Source organism: Nothobranchius furzeri, chromosome 12 (genome assembly GCF_043380555.1).
Source record: "Nothobranchius furzeri strain GRZ-AD chromosome 12, NfurGRZ-RIMD1, whole genome shotgun sequence".
Taxonomy (NCBI): domain Eukaryota; kingdom Metazoa; phylum Chordata; class Actinopteri; order Cyprinodontiformes; family Nothobranchiidae; genus Nothobranchius; species Nothobranchius furzeri.
Window position 1 is genome coordinate 31,225,835 of NC_091752.1, and position 17,463 is coordinate 31,243,297.

The window sequence follows — 17,463 nt, forward strand, 5'->3', positions numbered from 1 at the left end:
AGTGAGTGAGTGAGTGAGTGAGTGAGTGAGTGACAATTACCTGCCAGTCTGTGTGTAAAAGTGTTCCTCAAACTCCCGTAGAGCTTGGTGAAGTCGCCGCTTCTCTAATCGGACCGTCCTCAGATGATCTAGTAATTCCTGTCTGCATCATAGAACATTCATGTCTTTGACTATGAATATGCACAAGGTAAGAACTGTGAGCTTTCATATGTGTCACGCACACAATTATTATTATCAATATTATTAAGTCAAGCACACATACCAGTAAAATAACCATCTACTTAGGTCCTACACAGGGTGAAGCTGCTTTTAACTAACATGCTATCTAGTATCAGCCTTTGCATGTTTCTTATGCAGCACCTTCTGCACTGTAACTGCTCACCCCTTAACTTTGTCTTTTTTCTGATTCTTAAATCTAGAAGTTATTTGTGTATTTTAATTGTGCCGCACACGGTGTCATGAATAGAAAGCCGATTGAATTGCCTCTGTGTATGAAATGTACTATACAAAAAAAAAGCTGCCTTGTCTCACCATGCCACACACTTGCAGTTCCACCGGCTGGCCAGTGATGGTGCAATTTTTTTTTTGTAAAATGCCTCCTTGCTGATCTTTGCTGATTTTTGTGATCTGACCACTAGGGGCATAAGAATGCCATTTTCTATCTTCTAGTGTGGTCCTCCTTATTGGGACCGGCATTTTGGTCCTAAGTTGTCCGTCGGTCCCAAAACGGACAGCATTTTTACTGGCTGTGGTCTCAACAAGACTAGTTAAACAAGAACACACACACACACACACACACACACACACAGAAGCTGTACCTAGATGCTTCATGTAGTGTTGCCATAGCGATAATCTGAGACTGGACACTTTCCACTCCCTCCAGAGGAGAAACCAGAGGTGTTTCAGACATTTCCAGAGATGGTGGAAACTGCGACTCATCTGCGGACACACACCTGCTTGTATTCAACCAAAGTGGCTGCTGCTTGGGGCTTTGTTGTTTGAAATACTCATCATCAGAGCCCTCCTCTTCCTCCTGTACAGATACACAACACTGGTATTTGTTTTGGTTTACCAACACGTCAGTTTTTCAACAAGTAAAACAACACACATCACTGTTTAACTATTATCAACTTAACCGTGCATTCAGATGTTTATTTTGCTGAACAAAATCCAATATTTGCTGTAAATCTTATTTTATGCCACAAGAGGGCATCACAGCACCACTACTCCAAGACCATGTCAGCTACATTGAGGATTTCAGGGGAATCATATAAAAAGATTAAATCTGAGTCCTATTCACACAAAAGCAGTTCCCAGACGTGTTACCCACAATGGTTGTGATGGCTGCCGTAGAAGCAGGAGAAAGCAGCTGCTTGAGCAGACGGTAGCGATCGTAGAAAGGTTTCATCAGCACGCGCTCCTGCCTGGTACTCTGAAAAAATAAAGAAGATTTTTTTTTATTAGAATACAAATTCAGGACATATCAATGGTACAAAAAAATGAAGAGAAAACTATGACTGGTCATACTGGGCGTCCATGTAGACCCTCAAAATACAACAGACACTTCTGCATACAGGTCTTCTCTATGCTCATCTGGAAGTGAGACATCTCCTGCAGAGAGAAAGACAGGAACAACTACTTTTACTGCTTTACCCACATCTAACCTCAAAGTTTGCATGTGATGGAAGCTCTTCTGAAAGACCAACCTCGATGCTGTCAGGAAGGCCGAGCTCCTGCCGTTTTTCCTTCAGCCGGTTAGTTATGGAGTTGAAAGTTTCCTCCACGTTAGGTTTGGGGTTGTTGTTGTTATTGAGCTGCTGAAGCTCTGTTCCAGTTGGTCCTGCTTCCCTCTGGTCCATATTTGTCCTGCATGTTTCAGAACTGGGGCTGAAACCTCCAGACTGTCTCAGCTTCATCTCTACAGAAAAAACAGAAAATTCAGCTTAACTTTTAACTTCATTTCATTCAATCATTCAACTTCCCAACACCAGTTTCAGAAGAAACCAGATTTAACACACTTATGAAGGAATGTTCATGATTAAATAACTGACCTTTGAGCTGCTTGCGACTCTTGATCAGCTCTTTCATCAGTTTGGCCACCTCTGGATGTGCAGTCTTGTCGTTGTGAGCGGGCTAAAAATATATATGTACATATAAATATTTTTAAACAGCTAACCCGAGTCCTGCTGGCCAAGTGTGTGTGTGGGCTAACATTTTTACTTTTACCAGTAGAGAGAGTAAATTATCAACTTTTTTAAAATTAAAATACAAACTGAGTATCTCACTCAATCTCAACTAGGCAGTTAGACAAAAATATAAAAGGCATAAGTCCCATAAAAGAAAAATATAATATTCTGTGGGGTTTTTTTTCAGCTATGGAACCACAAGGGGCTCCTTGGGCCATCTACAATGTTAAAATTGATATGTTTACCTAGAAATTATAAAGAACAAACAAAACAATCAACTCCTGTTTCTATTGATGGATAAAATAAAAACGAATGTATTTTAAGCAGCTTCTCAGTTCTTTCATTAAATATTTTCATTGGAAATCCACAACAGAATGACACTAAAAAGTACTAATAATATATTTAGTTCCATTTAGTTTTTTAAACATAATTTTCGGTAAATATCAGCATCTGACTGAAAAAATAATACTCATTTTAAAAGTTTTTAATGGTCACGGTCAGTTGTTCAGGCAGCAGCCTAAGCAGGGAGGCCCAGATGTCCCTCTCCCCCAGTAATTTTTCAACTACTCAGAGGGAATCCCGACGCACTAAGGCCAGCGTGTCCTGGGTCTTCTTTTTGGTCTCGTCCAGGTTGGATTTGCTTGGAAAACCTCACCAGGGAGGCGTCCAGGAGGCATCCTAACTAGGTGCCCAATCCACCTCAACTGGCTCCTCTTGACCATAACAACAAATCTATTATAATAGATAACTGTAGACAAGGAAAAAAAAACATTTCTGAATTTAATCTCAGAAAAAATGAACTTTTTTCCCTCACTGACCATTATCCTTTTCTAAGGTGTGTTTTGCTAAATGTTTTGTAACGGTTGAGGCTCTAAACAAGTTTTACTCCAGTGTACTTAAGAGAAAAAAAACTCGTCAAACTGTTTCCACTCACCACCCAAACAGGAGGGAGTGACTTCCTTTCTTACCTTGTAGTGCCTCTCTTGTTCAAAATGCTCTTCAAAGCATCTGATCCTCTTTCTGAGGGTGTGAATGTGTCTGTTGAGCACAGAGATAGACGCAGAACCTTCGTCCTGCTCTGTGTGGACGCTGCAGCGAGCCCTGAAAACAAAAAAGGCCTCATTAGTTTGAACACATCAATATGTAACTGTAGCCACCAGAAAACTACTCTAGCAAGATGATAAAGACAGAAAAACAGAAGGTATGGATGGCTATTAGATATATTTTTTTCCTACATGCGTATATGCTGTGAGCAGGGTGGAGACGGAGCGGTCTCGGGGTCTAGGTTGTAGCGCAGGCTGTGGCTTAGGCTGGGACAACGCGGAGAGGGAACAGGGCAGTCGCCTGGCTTAAAACAGGACAGAAGGGGGCTGGGGCTGGAAAGCGGTGAGCTCAGCGAGGCGTCGTCTCTGGAATGAGAGGCAGTGGAGAGCACGGGGCTGGAGTCTGGTGTGGATGGAGACTGGATGTTTGCTGTAAGAGGTGGAAAATAAATTAGACTTTTGGACTCAAATATGGTCAAAAATAAAACATTGGTGATGATTATTATTATTCCTATGCATCTAGATTTAAAAAACAATGACTTCCTCTTACCAGAAGGAGATGAGTCAAGCAGATCTTGAGGTGGTGACAAGGGCAGCACGTGGCTCAGATGAAGGCACTGTACTTCCGTGGAAAGAGACTGCTGTTGAGCAGGTGGGTGATCCGGTGCTTTGGGGTCTAAAGATGCAGGCAAGGGTCCTGGATCAGCCTCCAGGGCTTGAAGCTTAAGGGACGGGCTCTGAAAACAGAAGCAAAACATGTCCTCAGGGGTGCAGCCGAGGGAAGAACATAAGAGGTTCTGGAAGAAGTACGGATCAACAGGAAGAAATGGGTTCTCCAGCGTTTCTCACGCTTGGAAATCTTCACAAGTCCCAATAAAACTAGTTTACTTATGACAAGATGATCCGAGAGAGGTTTGAGTCAAAATGGAACTCTCTGGTATCAGGCTTCGTAGTTTAAATCAACTACAAGTCAGGAAATAAACCAGCAAAAAAATAATCCGAGCTCCGGTCAGCACCAGCATCTAGAGTGGGAATCGTGAACAGCAACGTCAGCTGTAGCATCGTGATTTCCATGTCCACGTCTGCGAGTTCTTTAAATTCTTCCGAGTGGCAGTCCCAACGCCTCTGCGGCTGAGCAGCCTCCACGAGGATCATTCATACTGAAGGGGGGTGTTGGAGGGAATATCTCTCCGGTTGTTGCGTGCCATGTGGGCGTGTGCGTGAGAGAGGTACTATATATGACGAGGCGTTTCCACAGCAACATGGTCTGAGGGTGAGAAGTTGAGTTGATTGAGATGAAAGGGCTGAGCGTGTGTGTGTGTGTGTGTGTGTGTGCAGAGTGAAGACAAAAATGGATTTATGTTGTATGAAAACGTGTGTGCGTGTGTGTGTGTGTGTGGGGGGGGGCTGGACTAAAGACGTTATCTGCAGCTTTTCCTGTCTTAGTCATCATCATGAGCAGCAGCATCTAAAGGATGGGTTTCTTCTCTCTCTCTCTCTCTCTCTCTCTCTCTCTCTCTCTCTCTCTCTCTCTCTCTCTCTCTCTCTCTCTCTCTCTCTCTCTCTCTCTCTCTCTCTCTCTCTCTCTGTGTCTCGCTCCTCCTTCTCAGCAATTCATAAAAAAACAGCTTTGTGCGTCACGCAGAGGAGGTGGACAGACGTGAGGGAGTGGATCTGGGGCTGTTATTACAGGAGCTAAACACCTACAGACAGGCATGCCTGTCATCTATAATACACACTGTAGGCAGACAAGAATACACAGTGACTCTTGAGGAGTCACCTGTCCTTGCACATGTGGTTTTTTATGTGTCTGTTAAAGGAGGACTTACGTCAGAGCTGCTGCTTGTGCCTCTGTCAAGAGCGCCATGACATCCTCCCCCTTCTTCTCTTTTGCTTCTCTGAAAGAAGTGAAACCATCACTAACGAAGACACATCCAGATGCTGAGGTGTGTGTTAAAAATAACACAACCAGTGTAGCGTCATGAATGTCCTGTTTTTGACCTAAAGGTCATGATCTGCTGCGTCTGCTCGAGCAGAGACATAAAGTCTCTGACAGCCTAATCTACATGAGATAGTGGCCAAGGTCTTTCATGCACTCTGCTCATCTGAACTGCTTCACCTTTGTTACAGCGAAGAAGAAGAACTAGTTTGATAAACACATAATCAACAACTTTGTTATTACCAATAATAATGTGAGCCCAATGTTTAATCAATCTGTGAAATGACAATGTTATTACTTGATATTATAATCCTGTGATCAGTAGTATTTTACAAGTTATTATAATCTTGGACATTTGCACTAGACACTAATGACACGTAATGCTAAAGTCACACGACACATTTCCTTTTGTCTGATCCAATCAGAACCTTCGTTTCTTGCGCAAGGCGTGGTTTTCTGTGGCGTTTGTATAAGCCCTCTTTTGCATGTCAAATTCTGATAAGCCAGTAAACCAAAATATGACAATTATAAAAACTATTCCACGCCACCTTTTCTTTAGTTCAAATCATTCTAGAGAAGTCTTGGACAGGCCATCCAGACTTCCTCTTCAGCCAAAAAGAACCTCGACAAGCTGGATAAAATCTGTTGCAAGTTAAATCTGACCGCAACGGTTCCTTCAGAATAAAAGCTGAACCTCACGACCCCTTCAGCGTCTCGGAGACGCCAGTGATAACCTGTCGTGACCTGGAAGCATTCCAAGACTAGTTTGATCAGCACCGCTGCTTTTCTACCGGCTTCGGTACCAAGGAGGGTCCTTGAGGACCTCGGCATTCTGGATCTAACGGAGGCTTCCCCTGGGTCCGTAGATGGCGTTTCATTTGTGTTGTAAATCCATCCATCCATCCATTTTCTGAACCTGCTTTGTCCACACAGGGTCGCGCGGGGGGGGGGGGGGGGGGGGGTCAATGGGCAATCAGGCGGGGTACACCCTGGACAGAGAGCCAGTCCATCGCAGGGCAACACAGAGACACACAGGAAAAACAATCACACACACATACACACACACACACACACACACACACACACACACACACACACACACACACACCTAAGGACAATTTAGACGGACCAATCAACCTAACAGTCATGTTTTTGGACTGTGGGAGGAAGCTGGAGTACCCGGAGAGAACCCACGCATGCACAGGGAGAACATGCGAACTCCATGCAGAAAGATCCCAGGCCGGGAAGCGAGCCCAGGACCTTCTTGCTGCAAGGCAACAGCTCTAACCACTGCGCCACTGCGCAGCTGTGTGTAATAAAACTCCTACTAAAGTTTAGAGCGAAACATTCACTCCCCACTCAGAACCAACTGCTTCTCCGGATCCGCTGGTTCTGAATAACATTCCACACACACACCATCATCATTCATCATGTCTCACTCCACCTTAGTTCCATCAGTGCACAGAGTGTTTAAGTTAGTCTTGTTTAATTGTGTAGAAATAAATTTCTTAACTATTTTAAACCTGACTCTCTCTCTTTCCTTGGAGTTAATACGAAGTGTAACTTAATCCCTGCAATAAAAGTTCCGATCTTCTGGTTAAAATATTCAAAGATCCATCAGATTGATATTTCATATTTCTATGGAATCTCACATTTTATGGTTCTTAAGTAAGATGTAAACTACCCATCCTTTACACCAGGATAGGGAATTACCAGAGTTCAAGGTAGTAATTGATTGTTTATTTTCTCTACTTAATATTAATCTTTGCTGAGAATTTTATTTTCATTATTTAAATTCTCAGATTTTAGAGAAGGGGTTTTCCGGTGTAATTGTCCTTTCTGATTTACAAACATGCAAGTTTAAAGATGTTTTTAGAGTTCACTCAACACTCACATATCCCGGCAAATAAAGAAAGGGGAATATTCCAGATATTAGGTTTTGTTGTTCAGCCTGTTTGTCCCAAACACAACTCAGCTCAGATATACAGAATAAACTACTAAAACATTTCATAGACATTAAGAATTTATTTGCTGCCATTTCAGTCACAAATTAAAAAACTTTGATCACAGGTCAGGTCTCAATATTTGTAGCTGCTTTGCAATAAAATAAAGGTACTTAACAATAGGATGGAACAGTTTTTGTACTTTTACTACTAAATTGAGTTGTTAGAAATAAAATTTAGAAATGTATTATTAAAAAAAAGAATATTTGATGTTTGTTTTAAACCTTTCAGATGATCTAATAATTAATTTGCTTTTAATTCCTCTAAGCAAGTTTAAAGTGACAATGTGCATTTTCCCTGGTGATAGGGGGCAGTATATACCCAAATCCTTTTTGTACGTTCATTCCGTGTTTTTATTCGTAATCTATTTCTTGCTCTTTTCTTACTCAGTTTAGTAAAAAATATTTTTTTTTAATCTGACGTGTTTCAGCTAGTATCTCTAGCCATCATCAGAGACTGCCAGTGTTGGTGGCGTCACTTCCTTTTATCCGCAGGCAGTAGAGGGCGACATTGTCCTCTGCTGCCCACAGAACAAGAAATAGATTACATACCTAAATCGTTGCAAGCAAGCAGCATTTTTGTGTTTGAGTAAGACCTTACCAACGGATGGCCATTAGGGTCAAAACTCCCTGGAAGCGCAACCTCCACCAAAATGACAAACACATCAGACTCCCTTTCATCACTGGCATTGAGCGAAGAGGTAAATGTGTTCAGCAACAACGTTTATGAATGGCAAAAGTCTTCTAACAGTTTGTTACAAATCAGTAAATGTGTTTTGTCCTCACGGGCTCCCGTAGAAGGAAACATGATGTCTAATATGGCATCGTCCAGAGACTTAGGGTGTTTCTCAATGCCAAGGAACCTTACCTTGATGTCTTGGTCCCCCTCCGGTTGCCTAGGAGATACGTCATCAGGAACCGCCAAGGTGTTCCAATGTTCGTGTTCTACCGAGGCATGTGTTCTCCGTTTGTTAGTCGTTTAGCTAGCTGAGCACGGATACACGGGAGGTGCCTTGTAGCCTAGCCTTGGTCAAAAATTTCCCAGAATACACCATGGTATTTTCAAAAGGATGGCAGATCAGGGACCGGCAGCTACTTCGGGGGCCATTTTCAAGTTTAAATGTAAGTCAACTAATTGTAGCTATCGAGCTAATATCTAAAACGTTTTTTTTGTAATATCCAAAGTAGTTAGCTATGGTTGGTTAGTTGCTAATTGTAGCTTCTGTGGCTAGCAGGTAGTAACTCGCTTACATATTTAATTTAACCAATATATACACAATTTAAAAAGTAAAAGGCTCATATATTTATATTGAAACTTAAATGTATAAAATATAACTTTACCTCATGTGTCAAATGACGTGAACATCGTGGAACCCGTGGTCACGTGATGTGAGCCTGTTCCACTTAACCATTTTCTTTGACCAAGGAAGGACAGTGTCCTCGTAAGCAACGCATCTGGCCTAGCAAGACATTGCCTTGCTAGGCCAGATGCCTTGACATTGAGAGACACCCTCAGACCCACTCCCATGTATTTTAGACCTGATTTTAATGGTTGTATATTACAAAGCTTCAAATATATTTCAACAACTGGGAATAATTTCATTCATTTTCAACAACATTTCGATGGATATTTCCAGACATTAATGGTAAAAACTACCCATTGTCTCTTTATATTCTCTACTTTATTAAACTAATAAGTTATTACTTAGCAGAGAAGCTAATTTACCATGCATGGAGATTCCGCTGCTTTCTCTTCTTTCTTGTACTTTATGCAGCACAAGAAGCTGGAAAACAACAATGAAAATGTAAGTTGGAAGTCAGTGGGGCATCTGGCACAAGTATAACAGCGACAGCTCATATGTGTCTGAAATTAACACAACATAACTGAGATGTACTTTTGATTCAAGGAAGTGGACACAAACAGAACAAGCAGCATTGCATCATTCTAAACCGGGTTTTAGTTAGCTGCTCAGTGTTATCTGAACAGGAATCATATGAGAGCCAGGGCTGTAAGCAGCACAATGCTCCAATAACCTACTTCTCAAATGACTGCAGGGCTTAGAGCGGCACTGAGAGGGACAAAGCAGGGGCAGAGGGGCACAAAAACTATCGCTGGTATCCAGAGCTCTGAAACCAAAGTCAAAATGCTATGAAACATTCACCTGACTTAACCGGAAAAAAAAAACATTAAACTCTAAACAGTTCAAAGATGTTTAAAACCATTTATTAAACAAAATACTAGTAGATCATCTGTGTATAATGCAAGTTTATGTTCTTTCTTTCCAATTTTTATACCGGTGATTGATGTAGGAGGATCTTATTTGACATCAATGTTTATGTTTCTCAGATTGGATCACAGGATTTTGTGGAAAGAAACAGCGTATTTTTCCTATACGAATGTTCTGCAAGTTTGGAGGAAGATCTCGTGAAGCTGACGGATCATTCCTGCTTTGTGGTTTATCGTTCGGCCTGTGGGAGGCTCGACAAAAAGTTTTACTGGAGTTTCCTCCATAAAGGACCAAGAAATGCAAAATAGATGATTGCGGGCAACCAAAACTCTCTGAAGAAAGCCTGGATTCCTGCAATAACGGACAGTTTGTGAGGCTCATTTTGTTGGTGGTAAGTTCTTGTCACTATTTGGTAATTAGAGAAGTTGATTTTAAAAACATTCAACTTTGTGTATTTTTAAATCCATTGAGTCATATTAATTTCAAGTTATGATTCAGGTGTCTCCAATAATTATAGTAATAAATAAAGAAATAAATAAGGAAACTGATTAATGATTAATGCAGAGGGGACTTATCAGTTTTCTTTGGCCATCACGCATAGGTGATGTGAATCATTCTGACGGAGTTGACTCCTGCTTTTAGCATGACTACGGCTTTCTGTTTTCAGAAGAGATTGGCCCAACTTTCCTTGAAACAAAAATACCGGTAATCGTAGGCCTCCAGACGTTTGAAAGCCTTTCATTTTTTCATGAGAGAAGGGTCCAGGGCTTTCTATTAAATAAGGATAAATGTCTCCCCAGCAGATATGTGGAAAAAACCCCAGTGAATCGGATCTAAGTATTACCTCGTTGCAGAGCTCATACAGGCTTTGAATAACTTTAATTTTGCTTTCAATACAGATTTTAAGCTTCTCTCTAAACCTTGTCCTGTCTTTAGGCATTAAAGTGTTTATATATCAAACTTTCTTGAAAGTGTGCGTCCTGTATTGACAGATCACACAGCCACCCGCACATGTGCACTCATATGAAAAAAGAATTGGAAGCATTAATTAGTGTCCTCAAAACATTCAGCTTTAAGAAGAAAAATGTTTTATAGCTTTTACTCACCTCTGTGTGTCCTGATTCTGCATTTGGGTTTTGCTTGGTGATTCACTTCCTGTGTGGCAGTTTGAAAATGATGAACTCTGCCCTGCCTCAGCAGAAGTCTGGAAAACAGTTCAATGCTTGTCATCAAATGTCATTTATGATTCATTATAACAGTCCCTAAATACAGTTCATGGCAGCTCCCAATCATTTATTTCAGTTGGTGCAGTAATAAAAGAAGGCAGGAGGTCAGAACATCTGTGCACAAATCAAGTAGGAGCCCAGAACAATGTAAAAAAAATATTAAAAACATTGTTAATGCACACCAAATAACAAGTGTCTTTAAAAGATGGGGACATCTTTATTTCCTTTTCCTTCTCAATGTGAGTCAGCCAAGGCATCTGAGAAAGCATCCTGCAGGAATAAAGAAGGTAGACGGTAAAACTTGTGCTTTATCTCATCAAACTGTAAGAATGTCATCTGAGTGAGTGGAAAACTTCACCCTTTCACTGATAAATCAGTCTCCAGTGGTAAGGCTTGTGACTGTCCACTCTGTGGCGGTGCGTCTTCCTGCTCTGGGTCAGTGGGACAGGAGAGCACACGGCCTGATTTGGTCATCACCTCGCATTTCTCCAAAACAGTCAGGTCTGAGATCAATGTCTGAATGTCAGCGCTGACGTCAGAGCTGGTTTCACAAGCTTGCAGCAGTGAGTCGGGACTGTGAAGACACACGCAGAGGAAATAATTCAATTCAATTCAAAAATACTTTATTAATCCCAGAGGAAAATTAGAGTTTCAGTACACACAGTTCTGAGGTCAGACATACATACATACATACATAGACACATGACAAGGATTGGTGACTGTGGTCATTTGCAACCCGAGTCGAGCTACCGTAATAGATCAAGAGGGTTTACATGAGGATAGAGTCGGGGGGAGGGGGAAAAAGGCACTTCAGTGTTACCCTCAACAGAGAGGGCAGCTTTGATATGCAAAAAACACCTCAAGCAGATATGCACACAGACTTCAGACATTACACAACATAAGTGTCCACTAGGTGGGGAAGTAGGGTTGGGACTCTCCTCACTTCGGTGCGTGCAGCCGCATGGAGCAGCGCTCATCACCTCCGTTTGGACAGGGGAGGGAGATAATGGGTTAGAGGGCACATTGACTCCTAGATACGGTTCCACAGCCTTCACCAGTCCCGCCCAGGCTGGGATAGGGAGAAAGAGTTTCCATAGCGATGGCAGCATTCCACATTTCTACTGAGGGGAGTTTACACTTCAGCCTCACAGGCTCCAAGGGCACCAGATTCAGATAAAAATTGTTTTGGGGACAGACAGAGATAATTTCCTCTCTGCCTTAGTGTTCTGTTGGTCTTCAACCCCTCTAGATCCAATAATGGCGTAATTAATCTATCCCAATCCGTGCTAATCCGTCAATGCGCTTTGGGCTTCCTGACAGGGTTGCGGAAGGCGCTTTATAAATAAAGCTTTGATTGATTGATTGATTGATTGATTGATTGATTGATTGATTGATTGAATGAACTCGCTCCTTGATGGAATTCACCTTCTGTGCCAGAGCCTGAATCTCAGCCAAAGTTCCAAGCTTACGACTCATCTTGACAATTATATGAGTTTGTTCGTTCACAGCGCGATGCATTCCATCCCTGAGCTCCGGGATTGAGCCAATATTCCTCGAAAGCTTGTTAATTTTCCGGTAACCGCTCAGTCCAAACAGCAGGAATCCCGACACCAAAAAGACGAATATCCAAACATCTTCAGAATCCTCTACAGACAGTTGAGAGAGGCATATCAGGTTCCACTGTTTCCATGTGTCCATGATATACCCAGCTGGCTCCGTCCCAGAGGGGCATCCAGGAGCCCCTTCTCCAGTTCTCATCGTTGAAAAAATTTTGTAAATCGCATTGGGAGACCAACTGACCAGATCCATTTTAATAATTTCCAGTTTCCAGAAAAAAATGCAGAAAGCTCTGTGCACAAGACAGGACAAAGAGCCTTGGGATGAGGAGGGAGAGGAGAGAAAAAAAGCATCTGTACTCTCCAAGAGCCGGAAGAAAAAGTAAATAATTAGGAATTAGGAATAATTAGGAATGCTTTATTATGTAGCTCCAATACTACATGATTTACAAAGCAGCACAACAGATACTTTTTCTTAATGTCTGAGCAGAAAAAATAAGTGAGTGAAACAAATTACAACACCAAAAAGGTTGACCCGATGGGATGGGAGCAGGCATCAAACAGCAAATATGAGTTAAGGCCACGATTATTCTTTAGAAAACACAAATCTCTGGTGGGAAACAACTTGATCCACATCTTATAAAAACACTGCTTACTGCTTCCACTCCAGACAACTTCCATCACATCCAAAAATTAGTCAACAGTGACAAAAATGAATTAATTAGCAAATAGGAGAGTGTGGTGATAACACTTGGTGATAAATGTTCAACAAATCCTGATACAAATGAGTCAGACCACAGATTTCTTTGTTGATGGCTTCGGACGTGTTAAGATCCATTACTGATCCAAGCTCTGGATTGGCTCACTTTCTTTTGAAGGACTGTTGATCCATAGTTGTCTCTGATGCTGAAGCAGATCAGACAAGAAAACATTTCCTGGCAAAGTTTCAGGAGCTTTTACAGCAGTCGAAACACACAGAATCCAAGGATGCGGCGAAAGCAGGCACATAGAAAAACCGAGCCCAGATAATGAAAACTCTGTGGTAAAGGGTTGAAAGCTGGAGGCAATGAGCTGACCCACAGACTCTACCCACACACTCATAAGCACATGCAGACACCAGCTCGCTGATGATTGGTCATATTAGAGCCAACTGTGCCGATTCCAGCACAGCGGGATGAAGTAGGTCAGAAAGGCAAAAAAAAAAAAGCCAGAGTGCAACACACAACTTCATATTCACAAAACACCAACTAACTTGTACATAATCATTTTTTTACCTCCTAAGAAAATAAATGCGTGCATGTTGGAGGACAAATCCCATTATAGGGATGTAAGAAATATTGATGGACTGAAATATTGCAGTGTTTCATGTTGTGAGTTCATATTTAAAAGCAATGCATCAATACTTTTGAGAATTTACATGCAAACTTGTACTGTATTTATTTTGTCTGATGCAATTCAAACTCTGACTGCTAGATGGCAACAGTTTTCCCTCCTTTGCTCTGGGGAAAAAAGATCTTGTGATAACACTGGATGTCTGCCCTGAGTTTTCAATTAAATTCAAAAATTGCAAATATTTTAAAATTTTAATATCGCAACATATCGAATCATCTCCCTGTTACGTCCTTTAATGGTGGAAAAGAGAAGGACAGGGAGGAACACGGAGGCATGTGCTTCGTGTTAAAAGTGTTAAAATCGTAAACATGGTTTATATTTTAGGATTTTTAAAAGGCACAAAGCTCCAAATCTAAAAGGTGAACACTCCAATATTTTGAGGATTTATGTTGAAATAAGTAAATTTTTCCTGCTAACAAAGAAAATCTTGATTTTCCAGAGACGTCCGAGCTTTGTTATAAGTGAAAAAAAATCAGGTAACACATTTTGACAAGTTCCTCAGGTGAGGAGAGCAGAGTACCTGCTGAATTCAGGTTGCATTTGAATTGTTTGCTCAACAGCCATTTTTGCAGTCTCTTCCTCCAACAACCCCATGCTGCTCCGCTCTGACTCACAGCTTCTGGGTTGGACCTGTCAAGGAACACAAGAGCCACATTACAGCACAACCTCCAGCTGTTTAAACAAATATTAATTCAGTAGGATCAAATTAATGTGGAACAAAAGAAAGTCTGAATTCACCTCAAAGTGTGAGAGAGCAGAAAGGGGAGGAGGAGGTGAGTAAGAGGCAGCTGATGCTGAGACCTCAGCTGGGCCTGGAAGGAGAACCACCTGGTGCCGGAGGATGTGGAGCAACAGGGCATTAGACACACTTTGCTCCTCCAGCATCCTGGGTCCTGCTGGAACACTGCATGGGGAACAGATGGGGAGCAAAAACTAATATGAACATTTCACAAAGACCTTTATGTATGTCTAAGAACAAACACGATGGTAAAATATGCCACCTAGTGGCCACAGGCGTGAACATCATTCCAATAATTTTTCTCTACATCATGCACTTATTTCTGTGCAGCTGTTTTTACTTCATCATAAGCAAATAGACACATCCTAATTTTATTCCTAAAAGTTTTATTGAATTACACAAATTAACCAACTTGTCATTCTATGTCTGACATTTTCACCTCAAGCACATTTTTTTACTAAAAAAAAATACAAGACTGGGATGTTTAAATGAGATATGAGTATTGAGCTGAATGGCCTAACATCTACAGCCAAAGAAACTTCAAAAGTGTTTGTGTGAGGATCCCTGGAGACTGCACGTGTTTATAGCCATGGTAGTGAAATGTAAACAGGAAGGGAGAAGCAACGAGCAAAGTTCTGATGACATCTGTTGTATATGTGAGGCGTTTCGGTGCCACGCTCTGCGTAATAAGCCACAACCGACACCCACTTCCTTTAAGGAGTGAACTCAACTTCACCAAACACTCAGCTGCTGAGGCTTATGAACTGATCAAGACACTTGGTACCTACTCTCGTTAAAAAAAAACAACAACAACAGCAACTTACTGAAATATGCAAGGCCCGAAAATGGTGGCTAGATTTTCCACAGGCATGTGATTCGATTGGCTGTGCATGGCCACTCTGCACAGGAAGTGGATGAGGTAGGATAAAATGTTGTGGTTGGAATTTGGGAGGCATGAAAGGCTTTCGCTCAGTCTCTGATTCAACTCGGGCTCATCTGTATGTCCTAAAAAAACACACACATAAGCATTAGATTATCATCACTGTCTCATGTTTTACTCACAATCATATGGAGAATCCAGTGTGGAATGTTTATTTCAGCTGTAGTAATTGTCAGTGCCTCGTGAAGTTATTAAAAAAAATAAGTAAATGGTAAATTAAAGCATAATTCATTGCCCAACTTGTGTCTAGAAACTCTGAAACACTTGATTTTTGGGACAATGTGCCTCCTAAAACACCTTCTAATATCCAGAAGTACCTGTTAAGCTTAGAACCAGTTGTTGATGCAGGGGCTCTGGTATTACAGGTGTAGGCAATTCCCTAAGGAATTGTTTGAGAAGTGATGCAACAGTGGGAACGTCCCCCTGCTCCTCCAGGTCCACCCTCTCTCCCCGATCCCACTGCTGCCTCAGCTGCCTGGTTTGGGCCACAGATCCACACACGCGGAAAAGACCCCTGTGATGCAGTCCTGCAGCAAGGCAATGGATTCAGTCACTATACACTTTAGTTATATTTGAAAGCCAGAGGGTAAAACAAGGAGAAGGATATGAAGCTGTAATAATAATAATACTACTAATAATAATAATAATTATAAAGAAGGCAGTCAATATATGCCTTACTTACCGTGTTTATTTAAGAACTCCACCATATCTCTAAATGCATGGGGTATTCCACAGACCATCTGGCCATTCTTATTCAGAGTTTCCAAGGCAACACCAAAGACACACTTGTTAGGTGACACTCGGGCAGGAATGATGACCTCTGGGCTGACCCTCGCACTAGGCTTCAGGATTCTGACTGAAGAAGGGTCACTCTGTAGAGAGAGGGGGCCATTTTACCAAAGATTCGCAGGTAAAATCAAAGTTGGGTTTTGATGTTGTAATATATTCTACTTAAAGAGCAAGTCACCCCCAAATAAACTTTTTTTCTGATAAACTGTATAAATGCGTGTCTAATCGTGCTGCAGACACGTGTAGTCAATAGTTTTGCACCTTAGTGCATTGTAGTTAAAATTTTTATTTTCTGCCTAAAACTGTCAGTGTTGTACCATTGTCAGGTAAAAACTCTGCACTGTATTTGAATTTAAATCTGCCATCGCTATTGGCTAAGGGGTACCCTAGGACGTTAGCTGGTACCATATGATGTCACAATGTCATTGTGAGCCTGTGTGTGTGTGTGTATTTGTTAACGGCTCCGCCCTCCCAGTTTGCTAGGCAACAGCATTTGTTGCATTTTTTAAACAGGAAGTGGGAGTGGAGTAATACTCTGGTAGGGGGTGACTTGCTCTTTAATCTGTTCTGATTCTATGATGAAGCTGATTTTGGTTCCCGTTTTTTGAGTTCCAATACAGAAATTCAATAAAAGGCGATTCCAACAAATCCTTTGGCTCCCTGATCATCTTTAATCTGCTCTAATTATAAACCTACAATAGTCGTTAATAGCAGAATCGTTAAATCACAATTGGTCCATCCATCCATGGTTGGGTCGCGGGGGCAGCAGTCAAGTACTTGGGCCAGCTCCTCTGGGCAAATCCCAAGGTGCTCCCTGACCAGCCGAGAGACAGTCCCTCCAGCGTGTGCTGGGTCTCCCTTTCTCTCACAGGGTTTCTCCCAAAAAATGAGTTTAGCCTGGCGGCTTTGGCCGGGGGGGGGGGGGGGGGGGGGGGGGGGGTCCGTCCCGCAGTGCTCCTCTGTGAGAGCAGGGCGGGGAGGTTGCGCTCTCCATCCCGCAGCGCTCCTCCGTGAGAGCGGGGGTGGGGGTGGGGTGGTTTCACATGCTCCGCTGCTGTTTCTCACCAGTATCAGCTGATGGAGGACTCTAGTTTCGCTGCGCCGTTCGTGTCAGCGGATCGCGCGCTCCATCCCACAGTGCTCATCCATGAGAGTGGGGCGGGGGGGGGCGCTCTCCATCCCGCAGCACTCCTCTGTGAGAGCGAGGGTCGGGGGGTTGCACACGTTCCGCAGCTGTTTCTCACCAGTATCAGCTGATGGAGGGCTCTAGTTTTGTTGCGCTGTTTGTGTAAGCGGACACGGTAGGGTCGGGGAGGGGGGCGGGGCACGACGCTTAGCCTGGTGGGTGGGCAAGCAAAGCTTGGCAGCCCGCCAGGCTTATACAGCGCTGGGGAAAACCCTGTCCCAGTTGAACGTGCCCAGA

General features: G+C 42.4%; 1 protein-coding gene across 2 annotated transcripts in view; it reads right to left on the minus strand.

Annotated features, from left to right (window-relative positions):
- LOC107375952 (protein FAM13A) overlaps nt 1-17,463 on the minus strand; it is a 31,872-nt gene that overhangs the window by 1,379 nt on the left and 13,030 nt on the right. For both annotated transcript variants that reach the window (XM_015944800.3, XM_070542010.1), the window contains exons 2-20: nt 15,934-16,123; nt 15,569-15,778; nt 15,136-15,316; nt 14,311-14,476; nt 14,093-14,202; nt 10,983-11,198; nt 10,807-10,894; nt 10,505-10,602; nt 8,897-8,954; nt 5,059-5,127; nt 3,780-3,966; nt 3,422-3,659; nt 3,155-3,287; nt 2,052-2,133; nt 1,707-1,918; nt 1,528-1,611; nt 1,331-1,432; nt 819-1,033; nt 41-142 (exon numbers count right to left, since the gene is read on the minus strand). In XM_015944800.3, the coding sequence (XP_015800286.3) occupies nt 41-142; nt 819-1,033; nt 1,331-1,432; nt 1,528-1,611; nt 1,707-1,918; nt 2,052-2,133; nt 3,155-3,287; nt 3,422-3,659; nt 3,780-3,966; nt 5,059-5,127; nt 8,897-8,954; nt 10,505-10,602; nt 10,807-10,894; nt 10,983-11,198; nt 14,093-14,202; nt 14,311-14,476; nt 15,136-15,316; nt 15,569-15,778; nt 15,934-16,123 (2,741 nt within the window). The remainder of the gene's footprint in view (nt 1-40; nt 143-818; nt 1,034-1,330; nt 1,433-1,527; nt 1,612-1,706; nt 1,919-2,051; nt 2,134-3,154; nt 3,288-3,421; nt 3,660-3,779; nt 3,967-5,058; nt 5,128-8,896; nt 8,955-10,504; nt 10,603-10,806; nt 10,895-10,982; nt 11,199-14,092; nt 14,203-14,310; nt 14,477-15,135; nt 15,317-15,568; nt 15,779-15,933; nt 16,124-17,463) is intronic.